Source organism: Diorhabda sublineata, chromosome 10 (genome assembly GCF_026230105.1).
Source record: "Diorhabda sublineata isolate icDioSubl1.1 chromosome 10, icDioSubl1.1, whole genome shotgun sequence".
Classification (NCBI taxonomy): Eukaryota; Metazoa; Arthropoda; class Insecta; order Coleoptera; family Chrysomelidae; genus Diorhabda; species Diorhabda sublineata.
In genome coordinates, this window is record NC_079483.1 from 5,459,826 (window position 1) to 5,487,090 (window position 27,265).

At 32.3% G+C, this 27,265-nt stretch overlaps 1 protein-coding gene across 2 annotated transcripts in view; it reads left to right on the plus strand.

Annotated features, from left to right (window-relative positions):
- LOC130449281 (zinc finger protein chinmo-like) overlaps window positions 1-27,265 on the plus strand; it is a 106,074-nt gene that overhangs the window by 43,578 nt on the left and 35,231 nt on the right. The window contains exon 1 of one of the 2 annotated variants that reach the window (XM_056787000.1): window positions 3,700-3,943. The exons of the other annotated variant lie outside the window; for it this stretch is intronic. Within the exon in view, the coding sequence (XP_056642978.1) occupies window positions 3,931-3,943 (13 nt within the window). The 5' untranslated portion in view covers window positions 3,700-3,930. Of the gene's footprint in view, window positions 1-3,699; window positions 3,944-27,265 lie in introns of those variants that run through there. 2 annotated transcript variants of the gene reach the window in all.

Sequence of the window (27,265 nt, forward strand, 5' to 3'; positions counted from 1 at the left end):
ACCGAGGTATCGTATATTGTTAAGTCAGGGGGTAAGAAGGGTTTCTTCGGCAACTAAGTTGTTTGATTCGATGGTACGAATCACATAGCGGGCTTGGAGGTCGATTTAGACGGGTTCGTATGGTGGTTACGACTGTGTTATTGGGGCTGAATCTACACTTGCATTGGTAGTACCTGAGAATGGACTGATGAGTCCGTCCGAAATTTTCTCCAAGTGATTTAAAGAGAAACACACGCCTCCGTACTCTGTTTAGAGTTAGTGAAATTCGCTCCCACATCTGCGGAGAGTCACCTTGTATCAATCCGAAAATTGATTCAGAAGATTATTTGCCCAAACGGAAATTGAAGTTTTTACATTGAACTATCTGCAGTAATTTGAACTGTTCTCTTAATAATTTCATTCATCTTTTGTTATAGTCTATTGGTATGAACGAGATATTTTATTTGGCCCCACAAATCTAAGAAAGTTAGGTCTGGAGATTTTGGTGTCCAAAGAAATAAACTTACACGGCTTATCCGCTTATGCTGTTGTTTAACAAAAACGTTGGTTAGTTTTTAGTTAGTAATTTAGTTCAGAGGTGGATTTACAGATTTGCCGCCGCCTGTAGGCTATCCATCTTTTGCCGCCTCTACTGACCTCTAAAATCAACTCACAATCATATAAATTACATTTTTCATCAATTCATAATCAAGTTTCTGGTGAAATCCTTGATTATTTTCACGCATAGAATGTGTTTACAGCTGATCCATCAATCCCATTCCTTTTAAAAAGTCTAGAATGCGGGATGACTTCAATTTCCAGAGATCTTCTTCTTCAATTTCCAGGTGTAGTGCTTTGGATTTCCACTTCCAGAGAATGCGGATAGATATTTCGTCCTCTGTGCAACAGGTCTAGGTCTAGCGTCTTCAGGTGTTTGTTGAGGCGACAGAACTTGGTATTACTTAGGTTGATTCATTCAGCAGTTCTTCTCTGGTTATAGTTTGCCAGATGACTCTTTGCCAGTCTCAGCTCTTGTCACTTTTGAAGCAATGAAGATATATTTTGAAAAAATTCAACACTTAACGCTTGTCAGAGATGGTTCAAAGTATTATCAAAATTAGTGCTGTGGCATAAAGTAGATCTAAATACTTGTCTGCTTTAATTTGGAGTTTATTTTCATAGCAGCTAGATCTCTAATTCTCTTCAGTTGTAATAACTGCGCGTGGTCTAACTCTTCTTGACGTTCGAGCATTCGGAACGCCAAGTCCAGTGCTTGGAATTCCTCAACAATAGATTGTTCCGAGTCATCTTCTTCTGGTTGCTCGTTTGCAACCTCTTTGAGGTCTTCACCATTTAGCAATTTCATCGTCTGTCGGGAACCGAAACACTAATATAACTCGTTTCATTCACAATTTCCGATGAAACTTCATTATCATGCTCACGAAAATGTTTCATAGAACCGAATGCAATGAACAAATTAGATATGCAGTTCTAAGTAAACCAATTTGTACTAAACTTCTAATTTCAGTGAACAGACACACATTTATGAACCAGGTTACGAAGCAGTTACTGAGAAATAATTAATAATCGTTTCCGTTCAAGAGGTTTTGAGAAAAATAATTTTATTTTTTTTAATTTTAAACGAGGTAACAAAAACCGGTTCGTATAAATAATCGAACGCAGAGCACGACGTTTACCTACCTACTCCACGTTTAGGATTGGTTAAGAGCTCAATACTTTACGATGCAAAAAAATGCAGAATCATTTGCCAATTGAAATAAAATCTATAACATCTTTTTCCGTATTTCGTATAATTTGAAGGCTGGAGTAGATAACGTGGAAATAATGCTGTGACGTATACAAAACAGAATAAACTAAAAAATCGATAGAATAAACTTCCATTGTGATGTTATAAGACAGAATCTTGGGATGCTTAAAGGAGTATCCTACGTGGACTCCGGTAGAAGTGCAATGTGCATTTATTATGATTTTTTTTGTTTTTATTTGATAAGTTTTAGGCTAACCAACAAAATTTTTCTACATTTCAGTTTTTTCTAATATAATAATATAATAATTTTTTTCAGAATGTTTCTTTATTGCGAACGATCTTCTTGGGATATCTCCTAAGTCATAAATTTTATCGAGTTAAACAAAAAGTACCTTATTAATAAAAAATCAATTGAAAAATTAATTTTTGTTATCATCAGATTGTACAGGCTGTCCCTGTGAAAATCACGCATATTTATGTTGTTAATTACGTTATTTACGCTTTATAGACATACTTTTAGTGCAAATCATACTGCGTATTGGAATCATTTTTAATCTAGGGGTTAAGTTGGGTTAAGTTGAATAAGAAAAACAGTAAAATACATTAGGGCTAAGTACTAATAAAAGATCTAACGATTTTAGCTTTTCTTGACTCAATTTCAACCATAAATAGTTCTAATTTTTATTAAATTACTTACTATCGTCTTCTTCGTATAAACAATCAAATTAAAAATTTACTGTCACTGAGTTTCATCCTACTCAGCCTGTAGGCGATTCCTCTACTGATCTACTTAAACTGGGCTTCTTCTTAATTACAATGTCTAAATATATTTTTTATTGCTGGACAGAAAGTTTATCAAAAATCACCTAAACAGAAATTTTTTCTGTAATTTTTTACTTTTGCTGTGTCCCCTCGTTTTTTGGCTCTAAAAAATTGATAAATCATCCGATTTTTTTTAAATCATCGTTTTTACGTCGGATCTACGAAAAAAATTATGGTAATAAAAAAAATTGAAACTTATATCGGTTTCAGGGCTTTAAATGTTCATAAAAATGTCCTCATTCACGGATAATTGTTGATAACTTTTTTCAAAATTATCAAATGAAGTTGTTATATTTTTTTTTTCATAATCTACGCAAAAAACGAAGAAATTGAAAAAAAAATTGTACAAAAATGTTGATTTATCACGTTTTTACAATTAAAAATAAAAACAGAACATTTGATCTGAATTTTTAGCACCCCCTCCCTAACCTAACCAATAGAAGTTTTCATTTTCTTTATATTTCCATATTCTTTTCGTAAAAACGAAAATTTGAAAAAAAATTCATCGAAATCGGATGATTTTTCGATTTTCTAGAGTCAAAAAACGAGGGGACCGCCAAAGTATAAAATTAATGCCCCCAATCGTCATATTTTCGGTTTCCTAAAGGCATCTGCTAGAGTGTCTGATCTTATGAGAGACACCCTGTATATTTCAAGTCTCAGATTTATTTATGATAAATTTTTTTGTCACCATATTATGTTCATATTCTAGTACTTCAGTTTCCCCATTCCCATTTTCATGTATTTCATAATTTTCCTTAGTTTTTTTCGAATTGTGTCAAAAGCCTGATGGAAATCAATGAATATAATGCCTCAAATGATTATTTTGATTTACTCATTTTATACAATTAATGCGAACGAACGTTTTATATTAAATTAATTTTTTTTTTGTAATTAATGAATTTTTCGGTAGACGCCACTGCGAGACAAACAAAAAAAATCGAACGCACTTTTATTTAATCACACAAAATTTGGCAACGATGCGTCCGTTTAACCTTGTAGATTTGATATGTTGTTCGCGGACGTGCACTGCGAGCTTACGTAATAATCCCATGCGATCCCTGTCGCCCCTCCGCCCCCTTCGGAACGTTAACGTTTGGCCCCCCTCCCAAATTTCGGCAATTTGCGCCAAGTTCATCGCAACATTTTTTCCTGGTTAACACAAATAGACTGCAAAAATCTATTGCACTATTTGAACACTTTGGTGCGCGTTCTCCGAGCTGAAATTCAAATAAATATATAAATAGATTGAAATAATCGAGTTGTAGGTGATTTAGGATGACCTTATGGTGCCCTGAGGGGTTGAAGGGATAGTGCTACTAGCTGGAAAGTGCGTGTTTCTATAAAGCACACTATAAATAATGGCAATGCGAGGTAGGTGCAAAGAACAACTTATGGCTTTTCGTCATGAAACAACTTGGTTTTTCCTTAATTAACATCATCATCGATTTTTTTTTATTCGTATTAATTAGATTAAAATGATTATTGTATATTATATAATACTGATGCATGCATCGAATAATCTTGTGAAAAATTTTATTTTCATTCGATATTGAAAAAAAACATTTTTTTCTTGTTTAACATTAACATTAATTAAAATCACTTTTACTATTTTCGTAAGAATTCGGAAATTATTAACATTTATAGGCAATATATTATTTTTTTGATTTATCACTTTTTATGTGGGTTATATGTTGTTTCATGTCACAATAACGAATTAGATTTAAAATAGATGATGACTAATAGGTAAAATATAATAAGTTTGACTTTTAAAATTAACGCATCACCGGTTTTTAAACCTCTTAAGATTGAAATACAATTATGATATTTACTGTATACTAATTTATTCTATTGTTGATTGTTAATTTTTTTTTAAACGCTCGGTATGTATCTATGTACATGAAACTTTTAACGTACTGAGAACAGAAAACAGTAAAATAATTTCGTAAATTTGTGCATTATGCTTGCCGGGCTCATCAGGGTAGTTTGTATAAGATTATATATAAATGATGAAATGAATTCAAAATTTTGAATAATATATCATAATTTCATAAATTCTTACAATTATCCTTGCCAAGATCAGCAGGATAGCTTGTATGAGAATTATACTCTATACCTGAGTTAAATGATCAAATAAATTCAAAATTTTCTACATTCATTGGAAATTAATGACAGTATAATATTTTCAAAAATTCGTCCAATATCCTTGCCAGGATTACAAGGATAGCTTGTATAAAAATCTCTCAATTTTATTTTTTCTTACCTGCTTTAAACGATCGAACAAATTCAAAAGTTTGTACATTCATTAGGAATCCATGACAGTATAATAATTTCATAAATTCGTACCAATATCCTTGCCAGGATTACAAGGATAACTTGTATAAGAATCTTTCAATTTTATTTTTTCTTACCTGCTTTGAACGATCGAACAAATTCAAAATTTTGTACATTCATTAGGAATCCATGACAGTATAATAATTTCATAAATTCGTACCAATATCCTTGCCAGGATTACAAGGATAGCTTGTATAAAAATCTCTCAATTTTATTTTTTCTTACCTGCTTTAAACGATCGAACAAATTCAAAATTTTGTACATTCATTAGGAATCCATGACAGTATAATAGTTTCATAAATTCGTACTGTAATCCTTGCCAGGATTACAAGGATAACTTGTATAAGAATCTTTCAATTTTATTTTTTCTTACCTGCTTTAAACGATCGAACAAATTCAAAAGTTTGTACATTCATTAGGAATCCATGACAGTATAATAATTTCATAAATTCGTACCAATGTCCTTGCCAGGATTATAAGGATAACTTGTATAAGAATCTTTCAATTTTATTTTTTCTTACCTGCTTTAAACGATCGAACAAATTCAAAAGTTTGTACATTCATTAGGAATCCATGACAGTATAATAATTTCATAAATTCGTACCAATGTCCTTGCCAGGATTACAAGGATAACTTGTATAAGAATATTTCAATTTTATTTTTTCTTACCTGCTTTAAACGATCGAACAAATTCAAAAGTTTGTACATTCATTAGGAATCCATGACAGTATAATAATTTCATAAATTCGTACCAATATCCTTGCCAGGATTACAAGGATAGCTTGTATAAAAATCTCTCAATTTTATTTTTTCTTACCTGCTTTAAACGATCGAACAAATTCAAAAGTTTGTACATTCATTAGGAATCCATGACAGTATAATAATTTCATAAATTCGTACCAATGTCCTTGCCAGGATTACAAGGATAACTTGTATAAGAATATTTCAATTTTATTTTTTCTTACCTGCTTTAAACGATCGAACAAATTCAAAAGTTTGTACATTCATTAGGAATCCATGACAGTATAATAATTTCATAAATTCGTACCAATATCCTTGCCAGGATTACAAGGATAACTTGTATAAGAATCTTTCAATTTTATTTTTTCTTACCTGCTTTAAACGATCGAACAAATTCAAAAGTTTGTACATTCATTAGGAATCCATGACAGTATAATAATTTCATAAATTCGTACCAATGTCCTTGCCAGGATTACAAGGATAACTTGTATAAGAATATTTCAATTTTATTTTTTCTTACCTGCTTTAAACGATCGAACAAATTCAAAAGTTTGTACATTCATTAGGAATCCATGACAGTATAATAATTTCATAAATTCGTACCAATGTCCTTGCCAGGATTACAAGGATAACTTGTATAAGAATATTTCAATTTTATTTTTTCTTACCTGCTTTAAACGATCGAACAAATTCAAAAGTTTGTACATTCATTAGGAATCCATGACAGTATAATAATTTCATAAATTCGTACCAATATCCTTGCCAGGATTACAAGGATAACTTGTATAAGAATCTTTCAATTTTATTTTTTCTTACCTGCTTTAAACGATCGAACAAATTCAAAATTTTGTACATTCATTAGGAATCCATGACAGTATAATAATTTCATAAATTCGTACCAATATCCTTGCCAGGATTACAAGGATAACTTGTATAAGAATCTTTCAATTTTATTTTTTCTTACCTGCTTTAAACGATCGAACAAATTCAAAATTTTGTACATTCATTAGGAATCCATGACAGTATAATAATTTCATAAATTCGTACCAATGTCCTTGCCAGGATTATAAGGATAACTTGTATAAGAATCTTTCAATTTTATTTTTTCTTACCTGCTTTAAACGATCGAACAAATTCAAAAGTTTGTACATTCATTAGGAATCCATGACAGTATAATAATTTCATAAATTCGTACCAATGTCCTTGCCAGGATTACAAGGATAACTTGTTTAAGAATATTTCAATTTTATTTTTTCTTACCTGCTTTAAACGATCGAACAAATTCAAAAGTTTGTACATTCATTAGGAATCCATGACAGTATAATAATTTCATAAATTCGTACCAATATCCTTGCCAGGATTACAAGGATAACTTGTATAAGAATGTTTCAATTTTATTTTTTCTTACCTGCTTTAAACGATCGAACAAATTCAAAATTTTGTACATTCATTAGGAATCCATGACAGTATAATAATTTCATAAATTCGTACCAATGTCCTTGCCAGGATTACAAGGATAACTTGTATAAGAATATTTCAATTTTATTTTTTCTTACCTGCTTTAAACGATCGAACAAATTCAAAAGTTTGTACATTCATTAGGAATCCATGACAGTATAATAATTTCATAAATTCGTACCAATATCCTTGCCAGGATTACAAGGATAGCTTGTATAAAAATCTCTCAATTTTATTTTTTCTTACCTGCTTTAAACGATCGAACAAATTCAAAAGTTTGTACATTCATTAGGAATCCATGACAGTATAATAATTTCATAAATTCGTACCAATATCCTTGCCAGGATTACAAGGATAGCTTGTATAAAAATCTCTCAATTTTATTTTTTCTTACCTGCTTTAAACGATCGAACAAATTCAAAAGTTTGTACATTCATTAGGAATCCATGACAGTATAATAATTTCATAAATTCGTACCAATGTCCTTGCCAGGATTACAAGGATAACTTGTATAAGAATATTTCAATTTTATTTTTTCTTACCTGCTTTAAACGATCGAACAAATTCAAAAGTTTGTACATTCATTAGGAATCCATGACAGTATAATAATTTCATAAATTCGTACCAATATCCTTGCCAGGATTACAAGGATAACTTGTATAAGAATCTTTCAATTTTATTTTTTCTTACCTGCTTTAAACGATCGAACAAATTCAAAATTTTGTACATTCATTAGGAATCCATGACAGTATAATAATTTCATAAATTCGTACCAATATCCTTGCCAGGATTACAAGGATAACTTGTATAAGAATCTTTCAATTTTATTTTTTCTTACCTGCTTTAAACGATCGAACAAATTCAAAATTTTGTACATTCATTAGGAATCCATGACAGTATAATAATTTCATAAATTCGTACCAATATCCTTGTCAGGATTACAAGGATAACTTGTATAAGAATCTTTCAATTTTATTTTTTCTTACCTGCTTTAAACGATCGAACAAATTCAAAATTTTGTACATTCATTAGGAATCCATGACAGTATAATAGTTTCATAAATTCGTACTGTAATCCTTGCCAGGATTACAAGGATAACTTGTATAAGAATCTTTCAATTTTATTTTTTCTTACCTGCTTTAAACGATCGAACAAATTCAAAAGTTTGTACATTCATTAGGAATCCATGACAGTATAATAATTTCATAAATTCGTACCAATGTCCTTGCCAGGATTACAAGGATAACTTGTATAAGAATATTTCAATTTTATTTTTTCTTACCTGCTTTAAACGATCGAACAAATTCAAAAGTTTGTACATTCATTAGGAATCCATGACAGTATAATAATTTCATAAATTCGTACCAATATCCTTGCCAGGATTACAAGGATAGCTTGTATAAAAATCTCTCAATTTTATTTTTTCTTACCTGCTTTAAACGATCGAACAAATTCAAAAGTTTGTACATTCATTAGGAATCCATGACAGTATAATAATTTCATAAATTCGTACCAATATCCTTGCCAGGATTACAAGGATAACTTGTATAAGAATGTTTCAATTTTATTTTTTCTTACCTGCTTTAAACGATCGAACAAATTCAAAATTTTGTACATTCATTAGGAATCCATGACAGTATAATAATTTCATAAATTCGTACCAATGTCCTTGCCAGGATTACAAGGATAACTTGTATAAGAATATTTCAATTTTATTTTTTCTTACCTGCTTTAAACGATCGAACAAATTCAAAAGTTTGTACATTCATTAGGAATCCATGACAGTATAATAATTTCATAAATTCGTACCAATATCCTTGCCAGGATTACAAGGATAGCTTGTATAAAAATCTCTCAATTTTATTTTTTCTTACCTGCTTTAAACGATCGAACAAATTCAAAAGTTTGTACATTCATTAGGAATCCATGACAGTATAATAATTTCATAAATTCGTACCAATATCCTTGCCAGGATTACAAGGATAGCTTGTATAAAAATCTCTCAATTTTATTTTTTCTTACCTGCTTTAAACGATCGAACAAATTCAAAAGTTTGTACATTCATTAGGAATCCATGACAGTATAATAATTTCATAAATTCGTACCAATATCCTTGCCAGGATTACAAGGATAGCTTGTATAAAAATCTCTCAATTTTATTTTTTCTTACCTGCTTTAAACGATCGAACAAATTCAAAAGTTTGTACATTCATTAGGAATCCATGACAGTATAATAATTTCATAAATTCGTACCAATGTCCTTGCCAGGATTACAAGGATAACTTGTATAAGAATATTTCAATTTTATTTTTTCTTACCTGCTTTAAACGATCGAACAAATTCAAAAGTTTGTACATTCATTAGGAATCCATGACAGTATAATAATTTCATAAATTCGTACCAATATCCTTGCCAGGATTACAAGGATAACTTGTATAAGAATCTTTCAATTTTATTTTTTCTTACCTGCTTTAAACGATCGAACAAATTCAAAATTTTGTACATTCATTAGGAATCCATGACAGTATAATAATTTCATAAATTCGTACCAATATCCTTGCCAGGATTACAAGGATAACTTGTATAAGAATCTTTCAATTTTATTTTTTCTTACCTGCTTTAAACGATCGAACAAATTCAAAATTTTGTACATTCATTAGGAATCCATGACAGTATAATAATTTCATAAATTCGTACCAATATCCTTGTCAGGATTACAAGGATAACTTGTATAAGAATCTTTCAATTTTATTTTTTCTTACCTGCTTTAAACGATCGAACAAATTCAAAATTTTGTACATTCATTAGGAATCCATGACAGTATAATAGTTTCATAAATTCGTACTGTAATCCTTGCCAGGATTACAAGGATAACTTGTATAAGAATCTTTCAATTTTATTTTTTCTTACCTGCTTTAAACGATCGAACAAATTCAAAAGTTTGTACATTCATTAGGAATCCATGACAGTATAATAATTTCATAAATTCGTACCAATGTCCTTGCCAGGATTACAAGGATAACTTGTATAAGAATATTTCAATTTTATTTTTTCTTACCTGCTTTAAACGATCGAACAAATTCAAAAGTTTGTACATTCATTAGGAATCCATGACAGTATAATAATTTCATAAATTCGTACCAATATCCTTGCCAGGATTACAAGGATAGCTTGTATAAAAATCTCTCAATTTTATTTTTTCTTACCTGCTTTAAACGATCGAACAAATTCAAAAGTTTGTACATTCATTAGGAATCCATGACAGTATAATAATTTCATAAATTCGTACCAATGTCCTTGCCAGGATTACAAGGATAACTTGTATAAGAATATTTCAATTTTATTTTTTCTTACCTGCTTTAAACGATCGAACAAATTCAAAAGTTTGTACATTCATTAGGAATCCATGACAGTATAATAATTTCATAAATTCGTACCAATATCCTTGTCAGGATTACAAGGATAACTTGTATAAGAATCTTTCAATTTTATTTTTTCTTACCTGCTTTAAACGATCGAACAAATTCAAAAGTTTGTACATTCATTAGGAATCCATGACAGTATAATAATTTCATAAATTCGTACCAATATCCTTGCCAGGATTACAAGGATAACTTGTATAAGAATATTTCAATTTTATTTTTTCTTACCTGCTTTAAACGATCGAACAAATTCAAAAGTTTGTACATTCATTAGGAATCCATGACAGTATAATAATTTCATAAATTCGTACCAATGTCCTTGCCAGGATTACAAGGATAACTTGTATAAGAATATTTCAATTTTATTTTTTCTTACCTGCTTTAAACGATCGAACAAATTCAAAAGTTTGTACAGTCATTAGGAATCCATGACAGTATAATAATTTCATAAATTCGTACCAATATCCTTGTCAGGATTACAAGGATAACTTGTATAAGAATATTTCAATTTTATTTTTTCTTACCTGCTTTAAACGATCGAACAAATTCAAAAGTTTGTACAGTCATTAGGAATCCATGACAGTATAATAATTTCATAAATTCGTACCAATATCCTTGTCAGGATTACAAGGATAACTTGTATAAGAATCTTTCAATTTTATTTTTTCTTACCTGCTTTAAACGATCGAACAAATTCAAAATTTTGTACATTCATTAGGAATCCATGACAGTATAATAATTTCATAAATTCGTTCCAATATCCTTGCCAGGATTACAAGGATAACTTGTATAAGAATCTTTCAATTTTATTTTTTCTTACCTGCTTTAAACGATCGAACAAATTCAAAAGTTTGTACATTCATTAGGAATCCATGACAGTATAATAATTTCATAAATTCGTTCCAATATCCTTGCCAGGATTACAAGGATAACTTGTATAAGAATCTTTCAATTTTATTTTTTCTTACCTGCTTTTAGCGATCGAACAAATTCAAAAGTTTGTACATTCATTAGGAATCCATGACAGTATAATAATTTCATAAATTCGTACCAATGTCCTTGCCAGGATTACAAGAATAGCTTGTATGAGAATCCTTTGCCTTTATTTTTTTACACACAGTTTTAACGGTCAAATAAATTCAAAATTTGGTGCCTTCATTAAGAACGGATATTCATTTATCATTCATTAATTCAATTATCCTTTCCAGGATGACTAGGATATCATGAAAGGAATCTTTTTATACGCTTTTCACCCACTCTAAAATATGAAAACCAAAAGTTTGCATAATTATTTAGTTATATACGAATTATGTTTATAAGTATTGTTGTTCGGAAAGTTTTTATAAACTATGTTCAAATAGACAGACTAGGCTGAGTCGATTGAAATTGTCTCTAAACTTTCTTCGACATAAATTTGTTTCCCAAAATTCAAATATCAATAATTAAGCTAACACTCAATAATACGTGAACGTCGCATTTTTATATTTAAATTAGATGAATTTGACAATTGTCTCTATCAGAGATTTTATCTTGTTCCATTACAATGAACAAAGAATTTGGTCGTACAGCCTTTCCGACCTTTGTATAATCCATACAACTTCTTGTGACTTTTGATATTTCCAAAACTGAAAATTCTACTTTAAAGGACTATTTTGAAGGATAAGGTAAGATGGGGTAAGTGTGTTTACGGGGTAAGTGTGTAATCCAACGTTATTTCTTGAGTGGGTTTGAAACTGCTTCTGCCATCTATGAATAACTGAAGACACATATATAAATTCTAGAACTAACATATAAGGCAGCAACAGATACCTTCAGTTGAGGTGAAAATTAGTATTTTCTGTTATTATGTTAATGTGGTCAAATCATCTAGTTCGCTCTTTTTTCAATCTATAATCATCGGGACAAGTACATTGATTTTAAGCAGTTTTTTTTACTAATAAGGTAAGAAATACTGTAGTTTTAACTAGTTAATGTTATTTTCTTTTTATTTAGGTTTTTGATATATATTTTGAGCTACTACACACTTGCCTCCTTAAAATATAATACCAGGGAAGTGTGTACTATTTTGAGAGGGTATGTGTGTATGTAGTACACACTTTCCCCAAGAAAGAATTGTATCCAAGGAATATTTCTCTTTTAGGATTGCGAAAGTGTATCAGTCTATACTTTAACAAATAAAATGGTTAGGAACTACGTCCGAAAAAGCAAAAGGGCTACCTCCTATACAAAAGAAGATTTACAACGGGCTATGGAAGAAGTGAGGTCTGGAAGAATTACAGCATACAAGGCCAGTCAAAGATTTAAAATTCCTATGATGACCCTGAATTATCGTTTAAGAGGCATTCGAGGGGTAAAGAGCAGTAGTCAAGGTAGGAGAGTACAGCTATTCCTATTCAGGAAGAAAGAGAACTAGCAGAAGGCTTGAAAACTATGGAAAAATGGGGTTGGGGTCTAAGTCGAGGGGAAGTCCTTAAAATTGTTAAAGCAGGATTGCCAGGGGAAGATTGGTTTCTTGGATTTTCGAAACGACATGGTTTGTCCATTAAGAAGCCACAGTCAGTAGAATACGCCCGCAAAAAAAGTTTGAATCCGTTCATTATTAACAAATATTTCGAATTATTGAAGAATATTCTTGATAACTTAGGCTTGCGTGATAAGCCACACCTCATCTGGAACCTTGATGAGTCCGGTTTTTGTATGGATCCATCTAAAACGAAAGTTGTAGGCAAAAGGGGAACAGCAGCTTCTCGTACCACAGCAGGTGCTGGACGAGAAAACATAACGGTTCTAATGGTCTTAAAATATTTTCAAAAAAGTTTCCTAAAAGAAATTGGCGATGCTAGACCAGTGCTATTAATTTATGACGGTCATACATCACACGTCGACGAACGCCTTATTGAGTGTGCTTTACAAAATCATGTGACAATATTAAAACTTACCCCTCATTCTAGTCATTTGCTACAACCGCTCGACCTCAGTGTATTTCGATCCCTTAAATCAAGGTGGGATACCGAAGTTATCGAGTGGCAAAGACATCACCAGGGCCAACGAATTACTAAGAATCATTTTAGCAAGCTAATAGGAAAGGTTTGGATGGAAACTAACCCCGATATTATAATCAGCGGATTTCGAAAGGGGGGAATATTTCCATATAACTCTGAAGTTATTTCGAAAGAGCACTTTGATCCACTTGCAATGAAACGATGGGAAAAACATCAAAAGGATAACAACAACCGCAATGATATACACGTGAATGACCAAGACCAGGCTGGTCCATCTGTTGATCAACCCAACCAGATTAACAGAGTCATCAATGAAAATGCAAGTGAAGGTAGCACTACTACTTTTGAAGAACTTTTGCTGGAAAAAGTGAAGCAGCACGAGAACAACAATCTAAAAAAAAAAAAAAGAACAAAGATTGCAAGCGGTGCGGAAGTTATAACCTCTTCGGAGGTTGTTGAAAGACTACAGGAGAAACAACAAAAAAAACAACCAGCGAAAAAGAATAAACTTCGTGAAAAAATTGTGGAGACAGATTCAGAATTGTCTTCAGATATGTATAAAGAAAGTGATAATGATATTGGCGAAGAATTTCGAGATCAGGAAGAACTGAATGACTTTGTTGAGGATTTGAATAAAGATGCAGGTGTTAATGATTGGGTGTTAATTGCATGTGCAGGGAAAACTACCCGGGAACATTATGTCGGTAAAATATTATCCGTTAACAAAGATGATGACGAGATAGAAGTGAAATTCACACGTAAAGTTCGTTCCATTGATCCTTCAACATCCATGTGTTTTGTTTGGGCGGATCCAGAAGAATGTTGCGTTGTAGGAATACAAGACATTGTTACGATATTACCTAAACCTGATGTTACTAAACGAGGTCTACATCGTTTCGGGATTTCGTTTAACAATTTCAATATTAATTAACCTTTTGTTTTTAATTTTTTTATTCTTATTGTGCTAATTGGGTCAATAATATTTTTTTTCTCGGAATTATTTTAAAGAACGATAAAACATGTTAGTTCGTAAAAGTCTGTAGCTCCTTTAGTCTTTAAGTTAAATAAACAATTCAACCGGCAATCGATAGCTACGATTCTATACTTTTACACACTGACCCCAAGATCGCAATAACTGAATTTATACAAGAAATAATAGCCACCTACACACTTACCCCGTTCTGCGGGGAAAGAGTGTATTATGAACAGAGTTTTAAAAAAATATTTATATCTCTGCACAAAGTTCTTATAAAACCTTTAAATGAAGAACATCTAAAGCACACACCTATAGTCGTACTTGGAATAAAATTTTAATTTGAAATATCTAATAACTTTTTTTTTACACCCAGCTAAGCTTGAACTTTTGAAATTTTACTACACACCTATCCCACCTTACCTTATCTCACTTTTAGGTACGTTAACATTTCATTGAATCATATTGATAGTTAAATACGTTCGAGGTATCCTACTGACTGCGCCAGTTCATTTTTTTTGAATGATTTATTTGGGATAGTGAGTTCGATGATTTGTTGTTTTGATTAAGCAACAAAAAAAAGAACAAATAAAAAATAATCATCAAAAAGAGTGGTTTGATAAAAATATTTTCTGACAATATTTGATATTATATATCATTAGACATGTTTTTCTTCTTTTCTTTCTTTCATAGTCGCATTTTTATATCAAAATTAGACTAATTTGACAGTCGTCTCCATTTGTATAGTCCAGACAGCTTCTTGTGACTTTTGACATTTCCAAAACTGAAAAATTGTACTTAAAAGGACTATTTTGAAGGATATCACGCAACGGATGATAAAAAATATAGATATATGGAAGTAGATTCAATACTTTTGAGATTAAATTCATTTTTAGGTACGTTAACATACCATTGAATAATATTGATAGTTAAATACGTTCGATGTATCCTGCTGACTGCGCCAGTTAACTTTTTTTGAATGATTTATTTGGGATAGTGAGTTCGATGATTTGTTGCTTTAAATGAGCAATACAGAAAAACGAACAAATATAAAATAATCATGAAAAAGACTGGTTTGGTGAAAAATTTTCTGACAATAGTTGATATTATATATCATTAGACTTGTTTTTCTTCTTTTCTTTTTTCATAGATAAATTTTATGCCGTGCCGTTTAACTAAAGAAAATCGATATGGATTAAACAGGTTCTAGTACGTAAAATAAAGTCCGCGACGTTTATTGTGCCTTCGGGGCGTCATCGGTAATTAAGGGGCCACTTTAAGGAAGCAGTAGAAGTGAAGTAAAAGGCAATAATTCTTTTTCAAATTTCCTAAACGAATTTGTAAATTTATTTTATTAATGGATATACGTATACAGTCGCCCGAGGGCAGAACTCATAAAATACGAAGTTTACTACACACTTTTATTTGTATCTGAAATACAAACTATAATTTGTATTTTGGGATATAAATAATAAATACTCTATCAAGAAATATGAGAATTTATGATGAATATACACTGAGATGCAAAAAATCGATCATACACACGGTGTTTACAAACTTTGTTATATTAAATATCCTCCTGTGAAAAAAATATGGATTCAATTTAAAAAATCGTTTTTATGGAATTTGAAAATGACTAGATTGCGTTCATGTTATTACAGTGTGTTTTCATGAATGAGAGAGTAATACAATGATGAAGCATTCGTCATCCATAGGCGTATCACTTCTTTTAGTAGACAGTTGAAATTTTCAAATTATACCTCGACTATTGTCGTATTAATTAACATTTTAATGAACAGCAGAAGGTAAAAAAAAAAGATTTTTATCATAAGTTACTGTTTATAAAGGTATATGGATAAAATTTTGCAAGTTTTCATTCTGTATATTATTAATAGTATCCAAAAACAACTGCTTAATATCACTCATTTTAGAAAAATTATTTTTTCTACTGCCGTGTTTAAAGTACGCACTTTAAACTCACTTTCGAATGCGTAAATAAAAGTATTATTAAGGTCTTCGTAGTGTAATGGCTAGAGTGCGAGGCTCGAATGCCCTAGGTCTCAGGCTCAAATCCCGATGATGTCATATTTAATTTTTCTATTTTTGTAGTGGTAATTATTTTTAGATGAGATTTATACATGCCGAAGAGAAGAGTTTACAAATTTAATAACACAATTTCGTCTGTTGTTTTGTTAATTTGTTCTAATTTTGATCGAAATGTTCAAGATATTAATAAACATATATTTGATAAGAAAAAAACGCCATTGAACTTCTGAATTTTGATGACATTTTCGTTAGTAGAAAACATATTGTATGCAATTCGTGTGTAAAGGCATTTTTTCGGCTCATGTGATTATCACATTCCTCGAAAAAACTCTAATTTAGTCACTTGTTTCATAAATACTACCGTGCTTGAGGAACGTACTTTAGGCACACTTTTAAGCGTGTGAAAAAATGTATTATTAAGGTCTCCGTAGTGTAATGGCTAGAGTACGAGGCTCACATGCAAGTGGTCCCAGGTTCAAATCGTGCGTAAAGTACGTCCTTTAGACACACATTCGAGTGCGTAAAAAACACTCCGTAGCGTAGGGGCGGGAGGTCCCAGACAGGCTTGTTAACACCGGGTCAATAAATTGTATATTTATGTATATAGACACAAAAAATTAACAAATGATACAAAAAAAAACTGGATGAAATGCAGTATTTTCTTCATTATTCATCAGTCATTACTTTTTCCACTGATATGCAACTCATCTCTAAATTTGAACTTTGAGAAGCTCAGCTCCAGATTTTTTTCTCGATGCCTAGTGCAGTGGCAGCTTTGGAAAGGCCTTTAAAAGAGGTAACCTCTGTCGTAGATATTTTCTTTAAAGAATTATCGTCGCTGAAGTAAAAATGCTTGTCTAAACAGTGCCAAAAATTGTCATAAAAAATTTGGAAATCGGAAACTGTACTTTGACACACTTCTACATCTGATTGATCCTTGGCCATCCTCAGATTGAAATCAAAAAATTGTATTGAAGATATGCGAGTGATCAAATGTTTCTGATCTTGATCCAAATCTTCTAAGCCCAGAAGTAGTTTGAAATCATAAATCTTCTCAAGGGCTGGGCCTAATAACAACCTTTTATTTCGTACATGTTTAATAAGCTCCTACCATTGAATTTCGATTTCCTCCACGAACTTTTCCTCCTGAAGGCAGATTGTTGAATGTGATTTCGATTTCATAGCAAAGCATCAATTTTTTTGATACATTTTTACCGTGGTCCCAGGTTCAAGTCGTACTCATGTCATTTTTCAATTGTCTTCAATATTAGTTTTGTTTATAATTGAAATCGTCTGTTGTTTTGTTAATTTGTTCTAATCTCGATTAAAATGTTCAAAAAATATTAATAAACATATAATATATTTTATAAGGAATCAATAGAAGCGTTATATATTCACATTCGTCGAAAAAAACTTACTTTACACACTTGTTGCATAAATAACTTAATCTGTGCCCATACCAGTTCAATCTGGATTAGTTCGCAATGATATAGTGAAGATCCAACCAAGATTTTCTGCAATTCCATATTTTTTTATTTTATCATTATGAAGAGAAAACAAAACGTTTATCGCGGAACCTGGATTGTATTTGATATTATTTGAATTGAGCCAATTGACCTTTAAAAACTGCTTTTCTTTTGGTTGATTTAAACCATATATTTCTTTGGTTTCTCATTGCTTTTATAGGATTTTATAGGATAATTTTTCTTCTCTAAATTACCTTTATCCTTTCTTTCTACTAAAATAGACTTTCTGGAATGGTTTTTCCAGCGAAAATCTATTTCTTTCAGAAATTTCCACAGGGAGCTTTCTACTCAGTACAAGGTCGGAAATTCTTTTCTAAAGAAGAACGCATGTACTCTGATAAACAGTTTCTCGTCGATATTGAGAACGTGTTGCTCCATTCAAAAATTATGAATAATTTCGATTGAATAAGTTGTTTTTTAGATTTGTGAATAAGAAACGGGATTCCGGTTTCCTAAAAACAGGTTTTGCGTAACCAAATTATGTTAAATTTACGCACAACCGGACCTATTAACTTTTCTTCCTCATCAAAATTCTTGGTATCTCCAACTAGAAATAAATTGATATGAAATTTTTTCAAATTTAACGATTATTCGTAGAGTTCGCTGCTATATACGTTAATATACTAAGGCTAAAATTATTAGATATACCCTGTAATTTTATTGTGCAATTTTTCAAATTTATTTCGGTAAACTACAAAATTTTTGGACGAAATCTCTAACCTTCTATTTATCTCTTCTTTCTAATCCAACACTATAAGGCTTTGTTGGCCTAAACCAGGCCTTCGACTGGGTCAAACTCGTAGACATTTTACGCATTTTATGAATAAAAAAAAGTGATAGAAATAATCAGGGGACTGGGGTATATAACTTAATTCGTGCGGTTTTTTATCAAAATTTGAACGTTTTTTTAAAGAAAAACATGTAAAATAGTATTATTCAAAGTATTGGCCATCTGAAGCTATGACCTTTTCCCATCTTTCTGGCAATTTGTGGATCCCATCCCAAAAAGAACTACGCCGGCTTGGCAACCAAGAATGAATCAAGACAATTTTTGATATCTTGTTCTGATGTAAACCGTTTTCCAGTATTCTGCATCGACAAAAACAAATAATAGTCAGAAGGGGCAAGGTCTGGGCTATAAGGCGGGTGAGATAAAACTTACCATCCACTGTTTTCCAAGTAGCAACGTGGGGCCGAGCGTTGTCATGATGGAAAATTATTGCCTCGTGTCTGGGCGTTTTTCGGCGACTGCTATCTTCAAACGGATCAATTGTGTTCGGTAGCGTTCTCCATTGATGGTTTCATCCGGATTTAGCAGCTAATAATACAGCACACCCTTCTGATCCCACCAAATAGAGAGCATTACCTTCGTGGCATGGATATCCGTTGAATTGGCTGGTTGGCCGGATTTCATATATGATTTTTTGCACTTGGGGTTGTCGTAATGGATCCAATCTTCATCACCACTAACAATCCGATGCAAAAATGACGTTCCAGCAGCATTTCGGGCACGTAAAACAGCCTTTCGACGTCTCTCGGCTTGAGTTCATGTGGAACCCAATTTCCTTGCTTTTGAATATACCCACCTGCTTTTAAACGTTTTGAAATGGCTGCTTGAGTAACACCCAAAGATTCTACGAGCTCTTCTTATGTTTGGTAACAATCTTCATCGAGTAATGCATCCAGTTCTTCGTCTTCAAACTTTTTTGACTGCCCAGGACGTTCATCGTCTTCCAAGCCAATTTCACCACTTTTAAATCGTGCAAATCACTTTTGGCACGTTCGATCAGCTAGACCATGTTCACTATAAACTTTCACCAAAATACGATGACTTCCGGCAGCATTTTTATTCATATTAAAGTAATAAAGAAGAACTCTTCGCAAAAATACTTGTTCAGGAATAAAGTTCGACATATTTGAGGAAAAAAATTATTGGAACGATGTAATATTATACAAGTTACGCCATTTCTTATCAAACCGCACTAATTAAGTTATAGACCAATAACTCATTAAACCGTACAAGAATACAGAAGGACAACATATTTACAGATGACATTTCAATAAGTACTGGAATTAGATAGGGTGATAATATAAGTTCAATGCTTTTCAACCTTGTCCTAGACCGCATAATAAACTGTCAGTCAAAACTGCAGTTCCGACATTAGACAGGACTGCGACCAGATAACAGATGTAGTCAGATAGGTACGGAGGAGAAGACAAGACTTGAAGGCACTGGTCGACAGATACGGGGAGGAAAAAAAGTATTAAAGAGGAAACCAACCACCAGAAGATCAGCAGGCAGACCTATAAAGAGATGTGCCGGATCATGGACATCGACATTCCAAGATCGAGACTGAAGAAACTGGAAAATACAAGCAAGTTCCAAAATAATTGGCAGAAGAAGAACACTATTCCATACCGTATGCAGAAAACACAAAAACAAACAATAATTTTACAGTATCTAGAACTAAAATAATACAAATTTGTAATCAAAGTTCCTTCTTTGTACTTGTAATTGTATTTTGTATCTCGCCTGCTGCTCGTGCTCTAATTCATCTCTATCTTTTCCCTCTTGGACCAAAAATATTCCCATAGTAGACACTTCACTTACCGTTTACAATAAACACGAATCCCCTAGCGTCCATGTAGAGAAAGCATTCCTAGAAATTCAAAACTGAATCCGGTACCGGTTGCGCAGTCACTACATACCACGAACTCATAAATTTTTCTCCTCTGGCTTCACTCTGGCACACTGGAACCAATCTGCAGATAGCCATGCCAAAGAAACCGCAAAGAACCCTCCTGAAATCTCAGTTCAGTTTGCCAATGATCTGAAGTCTAATTTCAAAAACCTCATTCAAGAATCTTGGAGCGATATATGGAGGAAGAGACTACAGCATTTCATAACACCCACCCATCTACTTCTCACTTTTCCCTAAACTTTTTGATTAGGAGAAAAGTTGTGCCAGTAAGAAGACTCCGCATCAACCACTCACGGATATTTGTTGTCGTCCTGTCTGCCAAAGTTGTCAAGTTCCTGTGACTGTTAAGCACATCCTCACCGACTGCAGAAAATATTCTACCGCATACCAGCAGTTTAGTATGAAAACCAACCTCAAGGAGACATTCAACTGCCCGACAGAAATAAAGAAAATCCTAGATTGTCTTAAAGCCACCAAACTGAATGAGAAAATATAATTAATTTATTGAATACTGATGGATCAAATATATTTTTATAGAAAGAGGATTGGATGGGTTTAGGCATTTAAATAGTAACGTGCGACGCCTATGGGTGAAGGTTGAAGTGAATGCAAGAACAAAATCATCGAATTTGTTCAAGTTCAAGTTCAATGCTTGACCAGCTTGCACGAAACGACTATTATCTTAGTTTTTTGAGAACATCTTGATCACGGATGTAAATTTAAATTAACTGTGACGCATTAAAACATAATAGAGAGGTCGGTGTAAGTCAGGCTGCAAAATTGCATTAAGGCCGCTGGATGTAATGCAAGACAAAACGCAAGAAATTGCATGCAATGTCTTGCAAGATCAAAATATTACACACGAATATTGTACGTCGTTTCTTATAATTGCATCATGGTTGCCACTAATCAAAATTCCAAAAGTAAAAGTACACAATTTCCTAACCTCAAACTTTATTTAATATTGTGGACAGTTTAAAAATGAAAATAACAAAGCTAAAGGCCGCTTGACATGATGCAATGCAATGCAATGCAATGCAAGACGCAATATTTCTTGATCAAAAGTTTTTGTTTGAGGCAGCCATCATGCAGTGATAAAAGACGTCCAATATTAATCTATGAAATATTTTAACTTTGAAAACAATTCTTCTTCAATTACAATTCGAAGGTAGGAAGGGTCGTGGCACTTGACCATGCGGGCCACTCGACGAATCCTTCTCTGTCCATCCATTCTCTTTGATATGCCGTGTTATCATTTCTTCATCGAATAAACGTTTAATCAGCATATTTACTGTGATTATTTTTCAATATATTCTCCGTTTATTTTCACAAGTCACCATAAAAACGCATCTTAAAATTTGCGATAAAAAATTGTCACACGTGGCTAGATCAGGGTTATATAGTGGATGTTCAATATCTGTAAATTCACATTTCTGTAAAGTTCCGTTGGAAATGGAAGCTGGCAAAGACTAATTAGTAAACTTTCTTCAAATAAGATAGCAGCCACGCAAAACCTTCACAAATAGACGCATAGAACAAAAATTAATACAATGGGTGAACGAATGAGGACAAACAGATTCAAACAATGAGTGTGGTTGATGGGATGGTGTTTCTTCTTGGTTGAGGTGTCTCTAGAAAGAGGGTTTTTCATCAGAATATCTGAGGGTTTGGGAGATTAGGTGTGACATGTTGACCTGCTAGATACTCATAACTTAAATGCCCCCGAGACGATCGAATAATATTGACAGTTAGATTGTAAATGATTCGGTTTCAAATATCGATTTAGGCTTTTTAATTTTAACTTTGACGGTATACGGCCGAAGAAATTCATTTCAAAACCCTTTCACCTCTCTTTTGGTCCCATCATAAAAAATTAGTTATTCGTAGTAACAACAATTGAACCATAATAAAAAAATCATTGATTTTTGACAAAGGTAGTAAAAAAAATGAAATTCAAAATTAGTTCAAAAATCGTGACTGTACATTACTTTGGTGTAGACTTGTCGATATGAAATCGATTAAGAAGAATCGTTTCCACGCACCAAATACATCGATTTTCTAAATCGATATGTTGTACTGAATCGATATTATTCCTTTGAAAATTGATCGTTTTGGTGAAAACCATGAAATAATTTTCAATCAGCTAAATTTACTCGTAGTATTACTGTTGAGGGTTAAAGGGTTGATTACTAAAAAACTAGTAAGATGGCTGTATGCTTAGTTTACGATTCGAATCGATTTTTTTTTTGGAAAGAATCACCATTCATACTTTGGTGTAAGACAATCGGATTTTTACCTGAAAAAAGATATTCCAAAAACCATATGAGGGTGCTGGTAAAGTTTTTTTGTGTATAATAAAAAATTTAAATATAAGCACAAAATATCGGTAGGTGAAAATACGTGTTTAGGAAAAAATCTTTTCATCTTCTTTACTTGTCAAAAATCATCTATTGTGTAATAGAGTATCTGGTGAAAATTTTAAGCCTATCGGTGGGTTCATTTTTTCGGAACTCCAGCGAATAGTTTTCTTTGGATTTTTTCACAAATTTAATGTTGCCACATGTACCTTTTCTGTGATTCCTACAGGAGGAGATATTTCGAACACGGAATCTTCACTTTCCATTTTAACAATAATAATAATAGAAAGTTGCTACTAAATTAAGTCAAATCAAATATGTTTTTTTCCTGTTTTTATTTAACCTCTAAATGCTACATTTTCATAATGTTTCCAGTTAAATCCAAAAAGTTTTTATATAAAATTATAATATTCAGTTACATAAGATTTAATTTAGGTAGATATATAGTCCGCATCAAACCACTAATTTTTTTTTTATTGATAATAACATTTTGCACTCGAAAATAACAAACTGATAACATTATTTTTATCATTTTATTTACATAGTAATTTTGGAAGGCATTGACACGAATTGGGATAATACATTCTTGTTGTACTGTATGTGTAAATTATTGTACAGAGTGTCTGAAAAACGACAATATCGATAACATACGAGGATTGTCTAAAAAAGTTCCGACGTCAACCTGAGGTTGTCAGTATTTATTAATATGTTTGTAAATATATTTGCGCATGCGTTGGGCTATTTTCGTTAGAATCTTAGACAATTATCTAAAAATCATCCCACACCCCCTGTCGACTGTTAGAGGGAAGTAATTACAATATATGGAAGGTGGAACTTTTTAAGTTAGTTAAGTTAGGCTAGGTTTTACTTAAGAACACTATTTATACAACATCTTCCCGTGCTTTTTTAACACCCCCTCACACCCCTTGATCCTTTTTTTTTACCCTATTTCACCATAAAAAAATATTTATTGAATTTTCAATTCAATAATAATTACCTATTTACGTTATTTAACAATTATAATTGTTCATAATTCCACTGAATTAATCTCATATATTTTTTACATATTATTTTCATTATTTAGTTGTATTTTTGTTTATATAATTTCAAATTAATTATAATTTGTTAACACACGTAATTCCGAAAATGTAAAATTTTTAATCTTTAACCCTTCCTAATCTTTTAACAAGGTATGACCGACGACTGGAATAATTTTTTTTGTGTTCAGTACACTTTTTTCATTACCCCCCACAACCCCAAGTCGATAGTGGTTGGGGGATGATTTTTAGATAATTACCGAATTTTAGCCATTTTTAAAGCTTATTTTTGGTGAATTTTTCTAAAAATTTCTTGTTTGTTGGTCGGAAACTTTTTAGTTTGATTGGCATATAAATCAAACATACTCAGTGGAGCCCTTAAACGATCAAATGTCCAATAGATAAATGAAGATTGGTTAAATATCGACTTACATCAATAAAAACAAATAGATTTAGTTTTAAGAAATTATTTAGTTAGGTTAGGTAGGTGTGGGCAACTGTTGAAGCCGTTGAGCACATAGGCATTCAGATAGGCCCGTCGTGCCCCATTTGACGTCACAAAAGTCCGATGTCCTTCGAGAAGCCGATCCGACATTTTGTCTTGAACTCTTTGGTGTCGTTAGGCAGGTTGTGGGGTTTTCCCAGGTGTTTAAGGCACTCACAGATAACGTGGTCTGCAGTTTCGTCCTCCTCCATGCACCAGTGGCGCTCCGGATCATCCGTGATGCCCATGGTATGATGGTGACGTCTTAGATGGCAGTGTCCGGTTATAAGTCCGGTAACTAGTCTGATTTCGCGCCTGTTTAGCTGGAGTAGTTTGGTGAGAAACAAGCAGAGTCCGACTAAATGGGCCTTCGCTTGTATCATTCCATCCATTTCTGTCGTGATGACATCGCTTTTGGCCACACCAAGGATGGGTTCTGGGCTTATTGGTGGGTTCGCTGATTCCAATCTGGAGAGCGAGTTGGTGTTTCTTCGTTGCCTTTGTTGTCCGAGTGACCGGGCACCCAAACGAGCTGAACGGGTATATTTTCTAGATAATTCTGAAGGTTATCATTTTTATAATCGTTTAGAACTGTTTTTACCATAAATATATTTTGTAGTGACTAATTTTCTCTTAATTATAAGAAGTAGCATAGTTGAATGATTTTTTTCTAGATTCGCTCGGTTACAAAACGTTATAAATAACATGGATCATTGAAAAGACCTTGTATTACGTCAATCGGTGCATTATGGGAAAAAATCGTATAATACTGTATACTTAAGGTCATCTAAACCTCAAAATACTATGAAAATAATCAGGATTTTTCCTTATACATTATCAAGTTATAAAAAAAATTATTGAAAGCAAAATTTTTGTATTACTAGTCATACGAGTGTGATGTGTCATTATAAAGTTTGACATTTTTAACGGTGAACGTACACAGAACGTGTTGTCGTACAAAGGCTATTTTATTGTTCACAGATACTTGGAACTTATTAAGTCACATATCCGATATGCGCTTCTCTTCTGGGGTACGCGTGGTGCGACTCAATTTGGGCGAATCTTCAAACTACAAAAGGGAGTTGTTACATATTTACTCGAACTAAACAGCGGGGACTTCCTTAAGAGATTAAAAAGATATTTATTATAATAGGAGACTTCCCCAATTCTCGTAATGTTTCTAAAGAAACATGGTTCATTATGAAATAAGGCTTCTTCATCGAGCCTAATCTCTACTTCACGTGATAACCTCAATTATCACTTTATCAAAAGATTCTGACACTTTCTTCCTTATTAATCTTTGAATCCGTTTGACTAATTTGTAAGCACGCGGACCACGACCTTTACCTACCTACTCCACGTTCAGAATTAGTTAAGGGCTCAATATTTTACAATGCAAAAAGATGCACAATCATTTGCTATTTGATATCATATCGATGTCATCTTTTCCCGAATTTCGTAATAATTTGAGGGCATATTTATTGGAAAGTGGTTTCCACTCTGTAATATTCTATTCTAATAATAATATTTAATTCCGGGAATGCTGAATACTGGTTTTCCTGCGTATATTAAAGTTTTATTTTATTTATATCTTTAATTATTTTTATGATGGGTTTTCCAATAAGGACTTGACAACTTTTTTTCAAAATAAAATGAAAACCATTTGAGATATTTCACCGTGATGAAAAGGTTATGTCTACTGAATAAATTGACAGTGACAGTTCGATGTTAAGTCAAAAAGGTGCGTTCACAAACTAAATTCAAAATTGTCAAATCCCTATTGGAAAAAAAAATTAATTTTTACAAGCTTTTGTATACAAATTGTAACAATTTTTTGTTGACAATAAATGATTTCTTCACGAATATTCTGTAAAAGAATATCCATATATTTTTTAAATAAAATATTGTAGATTTTTGTACAAGGTTCCGTCTTCTAAGGTCACACGTGCCATACGTATGCGGGAACTTGTACTGTTCAACGAACCTGCTATATAATTTGTGATTAAAATTTGCAACTTGCAAAACTTGTAGGAGAGATAGTTGCGAACAGTGAATGGCATTGAACGGTAACGTTAACCTCTGCCGGGTTGATTGCATAATGTTATTGCGTTTTTTCGCGAGCTATATTTAGGCTTCGCCAAATTATGTGTGTTGCTGTGTGACGGAAGTTGGAACCCGCGAAGTGTTCGGTTCGATTACTAGTCCGGGTACCTAAAGGCGATAGATTATGAATTTTTTACGGCTCCTTCGCCTTTTTATTACCAAATTTTCGCTAGGACCTCTACTCAATCATTTATATAAATTCGTTTAAAAAAAATTATAGTTAATAGTAAACTAGTTATTCAGAAATAATGTACAGTGATTTTCACTATTTTTTTTTTAATTCGATATGATATAAAAGATGTTTATATTAGTATAGTTCTTCCAATATCAATTGCAGATTATAAAAACCCTTGTCGACAATTTTGTTTGATCTACCATAGGCGTAGATTCTGTAGTCCTACTTGAAACTTAGAAAAAATCATTCGTTAACTTGGTATAACATAAAAGCACAAATACTCAACTGGGCTGGGCATATAATGAGAAGAAAACCAACTGAAATGATCGAAAGAAT